Here is a 14,106-nt window from a genome sequence, read left to right as displayed (position 1 = left end):
TGCAAGGATCAGGAGATGGAACCCTCCTTTTGGGGTTGGTTAGTTCAGTTGACAGGTTTACAATATAGAGTGATGCTAACAACATGGGTTCAGTTCCCACACCGGCTGAGGTTACCATTAAGGACTGTTTGTGTCAGCCTCTTCTCTAACCAAACGTGGTGACACTGGGGTTAAACCACCATCAGTTATAGAGCCATAGCCATAGTGTCATGCAACTTGGAAACAGACCCTTTGGTCCAACCGAGGGGACAGCCTTATGGTCTGGTAAAATTATGGTGACTTTACCTTTATTTAGCTTCTCTATAGGTAAAGAAAGAAAGATTTGCATTTACATACCACAATCAGGATCTCAAACCTGATGCTAAGATCATGGTTTACCAGGTAGCAGTAATCTGTGTGACCCTACATGGTTTGAAGACTTGCACAAGTCAAAACAGTGAAGAAATGTCACTGTGGTGCCTTTATAAAATCCTCCAAATCCGGTGATAAGACCGATGTTCCAGCAGCAATGTTCTTACCCAGGCCAACTTGCCCAGCTTTGCAGTGCTAATCATGTAAACGCAGCTCTTAAAGCCAAACAGCAAACTCCTGGTGCAGTCGCACTATTCAGAGTTTGGTTGCAGCTTGAGACGTTTAGGAAGACAGCAGAAACCTTTTAAGAATAGTATTCAAGGCACTTCTGAAGTGGTCGAGCATACTAAAGCATCAGAGGGAGCACAAAAACTAACAGGGTGTCCACCCTGTCCTTCCAACACCTCCTGCCCCATTTGTACAATTATGTATTAGCCTTACAGCTATTGTATTGAACTTGGAGTCTAAGCAAGCCATCCTCAATCCTGAAGGACTGTCAAAAGAGAAGAGTAAGAGTAAGATGGGCTCAGTGGTTAGCACTACTGCCTCACAGCGCCAGGGACCGAGGTTCGATTCCTCCCTCAAGTGACTGTCTGTGTGGACTTGGCACATTCTGCCCGTGTCTGCGTGGGTTTCCTCTGGGTGCTCCGGTTTCCTCCCACAGTCCGAAGATGTGCTTGTTAGGTGAATTGGTCATACTAAATTGCTCACAGTCAGGGGTGAATATGGGGAATGGGTCTGGGTGGGTTACTCTTCGGAGGGTCGGTATGGACTTGTTGGGCTGAAGGGCCTGTTTCCATACTGTAGGGAATCTAATCTAATCTGAGACTGATTTTTAATGGGCAACTGTACTAACACAAATAGAAATGGTTTCCTGAACACTTTGGAAGAAAATGTTCAGCCATTCATCCTTTATTTCCTGTGTCTATTTGATCCTGTTTGTTGGTGGACTGCTTCAGTATTGGAATTGGCCAATTTGTATTCTCTGTTTGGTTATTTATTTCCTCATTTTATTGTTTGACTAAGTTACGAGACCTTAAGACATAGGAGCAGAAGTAGGTCATTCGAGTCTGCTCCACCATTCAGTGAGATCATAGCTGATCTAATAACCCTAATTTCACTTTTCCTGCCTTTTCCCCATAGACAGATTTTTAATCAGTAAGGCTATCTGAGACTTGAATATATTTAATGGCACAGCATTGGCAGCCCTCTGTGGTTACAAAAACATTCCGCAGATTCAGTACCTTCTGAGAGAACAAATTCCTTTTCATCTTTGCTCTAAATGGGTGACTCCCAATTTTCAGATTATTCTTCCTTGTCCTAGACTCTCCCACAAGTAGAAATAACTTTTCCGTGGCAACCCTGGCAAGTACCCCAAGAATCAAGTATGTTTCAATAAGGTTACCTTTCTTTCTTCTAAACTCCAAAGAGTACAGGGCCAACCTACTTTACTGGTCTTTAAAACAGTCCCTCCATACCCATGGATGTTTTCTGGACTGCCTTCAATGTCAGTAGATCTTTGCTTAGATAAGGGTTCCAAAACTGTTTACAGTATTCAAACTCTGGTCTGACAAGTGACTTGTATAGTTTTAGAAAAGCATTTTTGCTTTTATACTCTGTTCCTTTGAAATAAAGGCAAGTGTTCCATTTCCTGGTAACTTCAAGATCATAGTTTTTTTAACTGTTCATTTCGGGCACTAGTTCAGTGATCCTTAGTGACAGTATCCTTTTCAATCAAATAAAATTGAAATTTGTGTCATTCATCTCAAACAAAATGTTTAGCCATTGGAGTGCTGGCAAACTTCTAATATACTTTCAAAAATTGATGTTTTCAGTCTGTAATTAGGAGAGGGAAGAGCATAAATGAAATGCCTAGATTAAAACTAATTCCATTAGTAGTAAACGGTGCTGATTTTACTGCTGATTGCTATCACTATGATTTGTAACATTTGCCACAGTTCCAATGCTGCCTAAGCAGTGTGTCATTATGTCAAAAATACTCAAGCAATATATAGCATAAAGTAACATAATTATTGCTTACTTTATTAACATTAAATACATAGAAGCTTACAGAACCAATAGTAATACTATTTAATAATTATGTTAAAGATTTTAAATATAAATTTGTTATTGTACCCTGCTCAAGCTCAGGCTTTTTATCATTAACTACTCCTGTAAATGTTGAAAGTCTCTCCCATAATCCATAGTATGTGTTAAAATGCTCACAGTTTAGATTTAGAGATGTTGTAGAGAACATTTATCATATACATCTCACTGGAATGTATTTTTTGTTGCCGCCTTTGTCTTTTGAAGGTGGATTTAATGTGCAATCTGAGATAATAGACCATATTGTGAAAAGTTGAAACAAAGTACACCTTTACTTGGAAGGTATGTTTGGGGTCTTGAACAATGAAGAGGGAGGTGCTGAATGAGCAATTAGTTCTTCACTGATGTGGAGGCACCAGTGTTGAACTAGGATGAACAACATCAGAAGTCACACGTCATCAAGTTATAGTCCGACAGGTTTATTTGAAATAACAAGCTTTCGGAACACTGCTGCTTCGTCAGGTGAAGTGTGGAAAGAGTAGCGAAGGGCCAGCCCTGAAAGCTTGCAATTTCAAATGAACCTGTTGGATTATAACTTGGTGTTGTGTGACTTCTGACTTTGTCCTTCTGTGATTGCACTGAAAGGGGACGTAGGGGAGTGAAAAATGGTTAGGAGTGATGGTGGAGTGGATTAGGATATTACAGAGGGAATGGTCCCTGCAGAATGCTGACATGGATCAAGAGAGATGTGTTTCATGGTAGCATCCTGCTGGAGATGCTGGAATTTAAAAGTAGACAAGCAGAAGGCTGGAAGAACTACCTTCCCCTACCCCACCTCTGTTGCTGAAGAAGGATTATACCTGAAATGTTGACTTCTCCAACCCCTGATGTTGCCTGGTTTACTGTGTTCTTCCAGCTTCTCTACTTATTTCAATCTAGTCTATTTATTTGCTGCTCACAATGTGGTCTCCTTTATAATTGTGAGTTGAAATGCAATTTGGTGAAAACCTCTACTTTCTCTGCAGGAATGGCTGAGACTTTCCAATCCTTGTCATTTTCAATAAACCACCTCGCTGTCATGCTACCACTTCTGTCCTAAGCCTGCTGCAGTGTTCCAAAAAAGCACTACACAAGCATGAGGAACACTTTCTGCTTAGGCATTTTATTGTGTCTGAGTCTCGAATATTGAATTTCACAATTTCAGAGCCTGACTGTATGCTGTTTGATCTTGACTTTTCTTACACTTTCGCTTTCCACACCCACAGACGGCTTTGTTCTCAGTTGTGATGGCCCACTGTCTCCCTTTCACATTTCAATTCTTCATTGTTCTAATCTTTCTCTTTCACCACTGCTAGCAACCCCTTTTTTGCACTGGGCCTCTACACTGTTTTCCTTGCTCCTCCTCCACCTCCGTCAAAAGTATATACACTCTATATTGAAATAATTTCCAACTCCTTTCAGTTTTGATAAAGTCATACCTATGTCAATTTGAAAACTGGTTTTCTCTTCCCATAGATATTGCTAGACCAGTTGTGTTTCTCCAGTATTCTAATGTTTGTTTCTGATTTCCAGTGTCCACAATATTGCTTTTCCTTTAATGTGTTTACAGGGGCGGTACGGTGGCTCTGGTTAGCACTGCTGCCTCACAGGCTCCAGGGACCAAGGTTTGATTCCAGCCTCGGGTTACTGTCTATGTGGAATTTGTACATTCTCTGTCTGTCTGCATGGGTTTCCTCTGGGTGCTCTGGTTTCATCCCACAATTCAAAGATGTGCAGGTTAGGTGAATTGGCTGTGCTAAATTGCCCATGATGTTCAGGGATGTGTAGAAGGGGTAAGTGTTGAGTAATGGGGTCGGGGTGGGGATATGGGTTTGAGTGGGATGCTCTTCGAAGGGTCGGTGTGGACTTGTTGGGCCAAAGGGCCTGTTTCCATACTGTAAGGATTCTATTCTGAGGTATGTGCATCTATAATACTATAGATCTGTACAGTAGAACTAGTTGTGTCTTAAGCCAAATTTGTAGTGTAGCTATGACATTGGTGTGCAAAATTGCTCAGATATGTCTTCTGAACAAAAAACAGTAAATTTAATCCATCAATTACTACCCTACTCGTGATCTTCTCATCAGGAAATTCATGGACAGGGTATTCAACAATGCTATCCAGCAACACCAATAATTTGCTTCCTGATGCTCAGTTTGGGTTCCTCCAGAGCCACTTGGCTGCAGGCTTTGACACAAGCTTAGTCCAGACCTGAATGGAAAAACTGAATCAAAGCAGAGGATGTCAGGGTGATAATGAATCAATTATAACATCAAAGATGACAGCGAAGCTGATGTCGGTGAGTGTCAAGTGCAAAATTTTCCAATTGCTGGAATCAATGCTGATGCAGTAGAAGTCAATTGCTGATATATTTAACATTGAAATATTCCCAGCCAAACCATATTGAGCTGCTTCAACATAATGTTCTGTCCATTATGAAGTCAGAGTTATTGACAATTATACAGCCCTCATCTGATCACCGAGGTTACCACACAATAGGTGCAGTTAAATATCACTCTAGACAATTATGTTGCATGTTGAATATTTTGTTTTAACTGAAACCAGGACATATCCCTATTGTATATGCAATTTTGTTTTGACACCTATTCAAACCATGTCTGATTTCCATGCCAAATGTGTTTCTTTTTAATTCTTGAAACATTTGCTATATTACTTGTATTGTTCTCATGCTGAGAAACTCTTATGAAGCCTTTTTGAAGCGGCTGGCCATTTAGTTTGTGAATCAAGTTAATCCCTTTATCATCGACAGTGAAGGAGTCAAATCAATAATCTTTATGTGCAAAAATACATTTTAACTGGAGAAATAAAAAAAACTCAACTTTTATATAGCGTCACTTTGTATGCTCTTTACTGCATTATATATCCCATTCCCCCAAAAAACAGAAGGTTTCTCGGTCTCTGATATTTTTTGCTGGCAACATATTCATGATTGGGAGGAGATCAGTGTGGGGAACCATTGCCACAAACACGCATGCTATTAGGCTGTGGTGTAGCACTTCAGAACAAGAGTTTCTTCGTTGCCTCTTAATCTGTATTCTAAAATAAAATTGAGAAACATGATGTCTCAAAGGATATTTTACTGTTTTATGTGGATGAAATGCTTCTCTTTTGCTTTTAGGTTGCAATACAATAATGCACATCAAACATTTAATTGACATGTACATAATGCAGCATTGGACAAAGCATTAAGAAAAAAAACTTGTAATTCTTGTGCCTGCTCTTTTAGGATTAATGAGCATACTTTGACTCCAAGCTTTACATTTTGAGTTTTTTTAAATTTAGTATCAGCCCTGACCCTTATTCCCATTCTGCTTGTCCTGGCAAGAGAATTCCTTTCTTTACCCAAACAAGAAGTGTGAGCTTGGGTGCAAGCAACTTGCCTCCTATGCTACTTCAGAAACTATTGGACTAAATTCTGTCGTCTTCACTGCAATAGTGGATCATCTGCTCTTCATAGAACTTTCCTGATTCTCATTCCATTAAAATCCGTGGAATACCAACCATGTGAGTTTTATAAGGGCTGGATGATGCACTAAACCAGAATACTGCCTCAGGATGGGAAAGACGTAAAAAAAAAATCAACTCTCATATTCTCTTCTGTTGCTCAATGTTTTGTTTATTATTCTATGTGAAAACTAATATAGTTCTGTACGATGTTCAAATTTCTAAATCTATAAATCTCAGTGCGTCAGTATCGAAGCATTAACTTCCTCTCTCTCCACGAATGCTGCCTGACCCACTGTGAGTTTTAGCATTGTGTTTTCAGTACAGATTCCAACATCTGCAGTAGTTTGCTCCTGCTTTCTAAATCTATAGTTGTTTGTACGCCAATGTGACGTGTGTTAATTTTAATTATCTATCTCTAATGTTTTGTCGAACATGTAGTGTGGTCTGACCTCTATAATATATTATCTGCAAATGTAGTTTTTGCTGTGGTTCAGTCAAAGCACTGTTACTGACTTGAAAAGTTGTAGATTTATTCTATTTGTGTTTTTAGCCATTAATCTAGGCGGACATTTCAGTGCAGTATTGAGATCTGCTGCATTTTGAGCATCTGTCTTTCATGTGAAAGTGAAAAATTTCATGGTTTATGTGTTATGTATTTTACAACAATTTATAATGCTCCAAAATGGAATGGAAGAGTTCTTTCCGATGTCTCAGGAAGCAGAAGTGAACCTATAGTGCAGAATAGGAACATCTATTAAAAAAAAACAAAAATAAAGCAATTGTGAATAGATAAATTACAGAGCTTGTCACTTAGTTTACACAAGCTTTTGAAACATATTTGAAATATCCAGAGTTCTGTCAGTATAATATTAATGCAAATTTATGCATGAAATTTGATGTTCATGGAGTTTCTCAGTAGCTCCAGTTGCATTGTAAAAAGACAGTATAAAAACAATCCTTTTAATTATACAACACAGATAATTCAGATACGTTCAGTGACTCAGAGCTGCAGAAAGCCCAGCACCTAATGCTGCTGAATTTTTAATCCACTTGTTTAATTCAGATTATCCTTTGAAATTATTGTATTAGAAGATGTACATTTCCCAATAAAGAATAACAGACACCTCTAGAACTTGTTATCATGTTACACTATAAATTGAATGCAAGCTTAAGAAAAAGTAGGCATTGTGATTTAAAACAAGGCAGATTTCTACATTTTTGAAACTATCTGGTGGCCTATAGATTGCACCAAGCAATGTAATTGCAGCTTTTCGTTCCTTCACTTCAGCCAATAAATTCTGACCTTGAACCCTCTGGATTGTTCTCCCTTTTTTTAACTAATTATCTGCAAAGCCTTTTTTTTTACCTTTCCTAATTGTCTGAACATGTTGTAGCCAGAAATATGTAACACCTAATCCTGCTCTTACTTGAGCCAGGTCTATGCTACCTTAATGTATAACGTCATCATTTTAACTGGCAGCTTGTGCCTGTAACTCATCAAAACCTTACTCACGATAAGCTGTATAATTAGAAATTGCAGAAGCGCTGGCCATATGTTTTCAGTCGAAGGAAAACTCAGGTGGTGAATTTCAAATGTTACTCCCTTATTCAAAGAAGTTTACTAGGATATGCCTAGCAATCGCCTCCCAGTTTATCTTTGATAATGTGGTAACTTCTCAAAAACAAACAATAGTTCAGAATAGAATTAACAGTTGAAGGTAAAAATGCATTAGGGCATGCCAGCATGGATTTCTTGAGGGAAAATTGTATTTAACTGACTTACTGGAAATTCTGTGAAGAATTAATTGTGAGGCTTGATGTGGACTTACAAAAGGCAATAGCTATAGTGTCACAGAGTAAACTTGCAAGAAAAGTGAGGGCTATTGGAATAAAAGGGGACAGCAACGACATGGATACAAAATCTGGCTGAGTAATAGGAAACAGTAATGGTTAATGCATATGTTTTGGATCGAATGAAGGTGTTGTAGTTCACTGGAAAGCTGGTGGCTGAGAGGAGACCTGGTAGAGGTCTACACAATTATGCGAGGCATAGGTAGGAAAACGTGTGAGGCAAGTTTTTCATGCAGAGCGTGGTAGGAACCTGGAACGCACTGCCAGAAGAGGTGGTGGATGCAGGCACGTTCATGACATATAAGAGGCTTCTGGATAATTACATGAATAGGCAGGGAGTAGAGGAATATGGACCCAATAGGGGCAGAAGGTTTGTTTTCTTAGTTTAGTTATGCATGATGTTTGGCACAGGCGTGGAGGGCGGAAAGGCCTGTTTCCATGCTGTCTTTTGTTCTTGTTGTTAGTGGAGCTCCCCAAAGGTTGGGATTGGACCCATGCTTTTCCTGATGCATATTAATGATCTGAATCTTGGTGTACAAGAAACAGTTTCAAAGTTTGCAAATGTTACAAAACTTAGAAACATGCAAACTGAGAGGATAATGTGTGTAGACCTTCAAAAGAATGTAGACATTAGTTGAGTGGGCAGAAAGATAGCAGATGATGGTCAGTGTGGAGAGGTATGAGGTGATATATTCTTACAGAACATGGAAAGATAGTGTAGTGCTCTTCATTTTATACTAAGTGTTTTGCAAGAGGAGGAGTGACCTGTGCATTTATGTGCATAAGTCATGAAAGGGGTGGGACAGGTGGAGAGAGCAGTTAATAAAAACATACAACTTTTTATTCTTCATAAGGAATGAGAGAAGGAAGTTATACTGAACTTGTAAAAGACCCTACATAGATCTCAGCTGTACATTTGTGTACATTTTTGGGTGCCTGATTTCAGGAAGGATATGAGTGTATAAGAGATTAGAGACATATGAAGGATTAGAGAATATTTTCCTTGCAGAGGAGAAGAGTTACGTTAGATATGACAGAAGATTTCAAAATCACAATGGTCTAAACTCTAAGTAGGGGGAACTCTTCCCATTTGTAAAATGATTGAGAACTGGCACCAATTTAAGGTAAGTTGCAGAAGAAGCAAATGTGAGGCAAGAGAAAAGCTTTTTTGCGTAAGTAGTTTTGGTCTGGAATATACTGCCTTGAAAGTATGGTGGAGGCATTTTCAATTAAAGCATTCAAGAGGACATTAGATGGTTATTTGAGTTAAAACAATGTAAGGGCTACGGAGAAAGGCAGAAGGATAGCGCTAAGGCATATTAGTAATTTGGTGAGCTGGTGCAATTAAGATGGGCCAAATAGATTTCTCCTCCCTAACAATTAGATGTCACTTTGGCTCCTACCAAAGTGCTTTTTTTTTACAACATAAAGAATTGTGATACATTTTATAGGAATTATTTTTATGTGAAGATTTGCAGAAGACTTAGTTTCCCTAGCTAATACACAAGTCATCTCGATTCCAAAGAAAGCCATGACAGAATTTTCAAAAAGACACTCCAAGACTGTTGAGTTTTAGTCAGTATGTTATCAAACCTTGACTTTCTCCAATTACAGACTAATAATACATGTTTCTCATTCTGTATTCCAATAAGTTGTCTTGCTAGCATGTATTTGGAAGTTAGGATAGCAAGAGTCTCAGGAGTCTATTAAAAAGCCATAGAATGGTTGCAGCACTGAAGGAAACCATTCTACAATGTTATTTCTGTGTCTTTTTCCTGTAGATGAACTAGAATATTCACTCAAAAGATTTGAAAATTATAGATCTTGGTACTTAACTAGTTGACAGTAGGAATTATGGACTTTATTTAGATCTTTAGTTACAACTTTGACTTAGAATTTGTGGTCAACAGTGATTCGATGGCATTCACCATTGGTCTTAAAGAACACTCTTCACAGGGACCTAATCTGTCTCTTTTGCAACGATTTCTCCTTACCTGATGTCTGTTTGAATCCAACGACAAGCTAAGGGGATCTTCAGGAACCTTGCAACAGTGACGTTGTGAAGCAAGACAAACAACCCAACTATGAAACAGAGCCATTTTTAGCAAAGCAGGAGATAAAATCCACTGCATGTCTTCACTTTATGAAAAAAAATTGACAGACATCGGGATGAGTTATTGAGACTTTGACACCGGATTAATGTAGAAGCTGAAATCAAGCTTTAAAAAATTCAAAATTATTTTCTCCCATAATATACTATCTTAATTTCTGCAAATATACAGTTTGCTTTCACAGCTGATGAAGCTGTTTCATTCTAGTTATGACCTTAAGTATGGTCGGAAACTGAAGTTGAGGACGAGATTCGATCAACCACCTATTAAATGGCGGTCAGGCTCAAGGAGCTGATTGGTTCCTCCTGCTTAAAGTTCTTAACACCTTATATCATTAAGAACTCTGTTGCACCCCATTCAACAGGTCTAACTGCTCAAGGGCTTTAACAGCAAGTTTAATAGCATAAAAAGGCAAGTTCTCATCAGTTTAAATCTGTGGGACTTCAGAATACCCTTTGGAGAAATGTAGAATCACTGACAGGAACTACTGGATTTCTGCATTTGACTGGGTATTTGCAGATTCCAGATAATGCTGGTAGATTCAGAGGAGTCGTGAAAACGTGAGGTGTCACTTTCATAATTGCTACACCTACCACAATGTCAGGGCTAATTTTTGTTGAAATTGATTTCATGGACAAAATATTGTTAAATATGATCTGAAAGAGTAGATTCAATTGAAATTACATTAATTATTAATACTTCCAATGTAATTATTTTTATAATGTCTTAATGTTTTTCTTTTAGGTGACTGCCCAGAAAATTGACTCATTTGCATCATTACTGAGACGCTCTCCTCTAATGCAGATGGGCCCGACCAAAGACAAAATAGTCATTGGTAAAATTTTCCAAATTGTGGGTGATGATCTTTATATTGACTTCGGTGGCAAGTTTCATTGTGTGTGCAGAAGACCAGCAGTTGATGGAGAGTAAGTAGCTTTGAGCAAATTACCGAAAATATATTGGTTGATTTTAAACTGATGCACACATTTAAGATACAGTTCTAATTATATGGTTACATTATTCCAATCTGGGTCAATTACCACTCAATCAGCAACCTTTTCTGATAAGTATATTTGTTACTCTCTTTTTTATATATGACATTTTCGTTATGTTTAAGTGCAAGAAGAAAAGTTTTAACAATATCTCTCGTTATCAGTAATGTGTAAGATATCTTGGCTTGTTTCTTCCCTTAGTCTCTGCAATGAGTAGTTTCCCATTTGATAATTTCATTCTCCATCTTATTTTGCCATGTTCTCTCATCTGGGTTGACTGGCTCTTATCCTTTCTTAATCTCTCCTTTTATAAACTCCCGGTTTCATATCCATGGCTGCCCTTTTTCATTTGCCATCTCAAGTGGTCTCATTACTCCTTTTGTATTACATTGCAAAATCCATTTCTGATAACTTTTATGTTTCATTTCTGCTCACATCGTCTTTCCATACCCCAATTCTACTTGCTTCTACCTCTATCCTTGAAAGAGCAAATTATAACTGGACTTTCAAAATGCCAATTGCTTAGCCTTGACCTTTGATCACTCTAATAATTTTGTAGCTATTGATGAACTCCTATTCACAAATTGCATCCTTGAGTCCTGGTCCCCAGTAGAATATTTACCCAACCTCTTCTGCATTCCAGGCGGATGTGAATGGACAACTGATTTCAATCACCTCCATTTACCGATGTCAGTTCTGCCCAAAACACTTAAAATATTCTTTGGTCCTGTCTTCTGTTCATACAGCTCATTATTGCAGTAGAGAGCACATTGGAATACACAGAGCCCCAACTTCCTCTTAACAAAAACAGACGAAAACTAGAAGTGATGGAGAAACTGAGAAGGTCCTATATTCAGATATTCAGATCGCAACCCTTCCCATCATGTATCTTTGTAGTAGCTGTCAGATCATATTTGTTTAATCCAATGTGCAATTAATTCCTTTACTCTGTTGCAAATGCTATGTGCATTCTGATTCAGAGTCTTTGGTTTTATCTTTTTGTTATCTTTGTCACATATAGTCTTGACTGTTGGTGTATTCTTAGGTTTATTCTCTGCACATCTTTGTTGTTCTCTGACTCTCATTTCCTGTTTTACTAATTTGTTCTGCCTTCACTTGTGCCCTTGAAATGCAACAGCTACAAGATTAATCTCCCACCACCATTGTTTAGATTAAATTCTTCCTACTTATCAAGTTATATGGTTTGCTAGAATGCTGTTACTAGCATCGTCCAGGTGCAAACTGCTAAAACTGTACAGTCATCACTTTTCCTAGTACTGGTGCCAATACCTCTCAAACTGGAACCCATTTCTCCCATACCAGCATTTGAATCATGTATTCATTTCACTAATCTTATGTGCCTTCTGCCAAATGACATGTTGCGCAGGTAATAATCTGATTCTAATTATCCATGATGTTCTGCTCTTCAGTTTGATACTTAGTTCCTCACGTTGTCTAAGCATAACCTCTTTCTTGGTCCTATCTCTGGCATTGGTATCTAGATAGATCATAATAACTGGGTGCACCACTCACATTCCAAAATACCACCACTAAGTTCCTGTCCAGCCCTGAGCAGGAGACTTGAACCCTTACATTTAGTTGACATTATAGTGTTCTGGACTCATAGTCTGGCCTGTACAGAAGATTGTTCATCTCCATCATGATACTACCTTCAACTAGTACACTAACTATTTACTGTTTACTTGCAATCCCCTACCGATGCCACTTGAAAGGTATCCTGAAACAATATGCCCTGCTCAGCCTGCTCCTCATCCCTACAAAACTTGTTTGTATTTGCACAGGTAAACACCTCAAACTTATAAGGTAATTGCACTGGCAGAGGCTCCGGCAGCAGATTATTGTCCAACTTTGCCTCACTGTGGTCACCCTATAGGCAGAATTGGACTTAACTATATTAAGGGACATGACTGCCTTCTGGAGCAAAGTGTCACTCAGTTTCTCCTCCTTCCTGACATGTTTTCAACTCCGCTTCAAATTCAATAATTATGATTTAAAGTTCCTGGAATCTTAGCCATTTGCTCTAGTTGTGTTTGTCCTGGACCACTTCCAAGTCCAGAATCCCTCACATACCACGGCTGCAACACTAAACCTGTCCCATTACTGTCTCTGTGTTATTTGTTAAATATAATTAATTTATACACTTGCATGATACTAATTGCTTTTCTTACAATTTTGCTGTGTCTATTAAATGCTAATATCACTTAAAATTGAAAATTATACACTCTATAATTAAACAGGAAACTGTCTTCGGTTTGATAGTAAAGTTTTAGACCCTCCCTAACTCTAACGTCCTTAAACAAGCTATTTACACAGATACTTATTCTGAACACATGCAGGCTGATCAGCTTAATGGACTCTGAAATGGCACTTTTTAAAAATTCTGACCCTCAGCAGTTGAAGTGGTGCTGTCCAAATAAGTTAGGGAAAGTGAAAGCACATTTTAATACACCACTTCACCAAATTTTCATACAAACCAAACTTGCCAACTGTCCAGTCTATATTAGCTGCTCTCAATTCGTTTGGTGCATCTGTGTCATAGTCATGTTACAATTAGACATCATACTCCTCATTTGTCAGCAGCCTTATAATCACATGGTATATGCAAAAATACACGTTTAGTAAAACACTTGAGCCAATTTGAGAAATAACATATTCTGAGAAATTCGTTTCTGAATTCTCCATCTACCTCTGACGGCCATCAAAACTAATTCAGAACATAGTGACCACATTAAATAGAATAACCCTAATTGTACAGTTATTTCCACTAAAATAAAATGTTTAAGGCAAAATGTAGTTTACTGCCATACAGGCATTTTATTCATATTAATTTGCAGGATGAGGGCATCACTGCCCATCCCAGAGGGCAGTTAAGAATTAACCATGTTATTGTAGTTCTGGAGTCACATATAGCCCAGACCAGGTAAGGATGGCTGTTTTCTTCCTTAAAGGACATCAGTGAACCAGTTTTTGGAATCTGATGATATTGACTAGTACCAAGCACCATGAAAGTCACGGTGCAAAGTAATCAATGCAAATAAATTCTGGCTCCTGGAAATGAGATGCTGCCAAATTAATCAATTTTAAACTCAGAGTAAATGATAGCAGAGAAGGGAAAAAGATCCGCCTCTCTTAGCTTATACCTAAGTCACTACTGGACTTCTACGATGTCAGGCTGAAATGGTGCTCTCCAAATAGATTAGGGAATGCAATATCTCTTTACCTCACT

General features: G+C 38.3%; 1 protein-coding gene across 1 annotated transcript in view; it reads left to right on the top strand.

The window, feature by feature from the left end:
• Positions 1-14,106, top strand: part of tpd52 (tumor protein D52) — a 147,726-nt gene that overhangs the window by 70,258 nt on the left and 63,362 nt on the right. The window contains exon 6 of the mRNA XM_060822802.1: positions 10,612-10,793. Within this exon, the coding sequence (XP_060678785.1) occupies positions 10,612-10,793 (182 nt within the window). The remainder of the gene's footprint in view (positions 1-10,611; positions 10,794-14,106) is intronic.

This window comes from Hemiscyllium ocellatum, chromosome 4 (genome assembly GCF_020745735.1).
Source record: "Hemiscyllium ocellatum isolate sHemOce1 chromosome 4, sHemOce1.pat.X.cur, whole genome shotgun sequence".
NCBI classification, from domain to species: domain Eukaryota; kingdom Metazoa; phylum Chordata; class Chondrichthyes; order Orectolobiformes; family Hemiscylliidae; genus Hemiscyllium; species Hemiscyllium ocellatum.
This window is presented reverse-complemented; position numbering and strand designations above follow the sequence as displayed.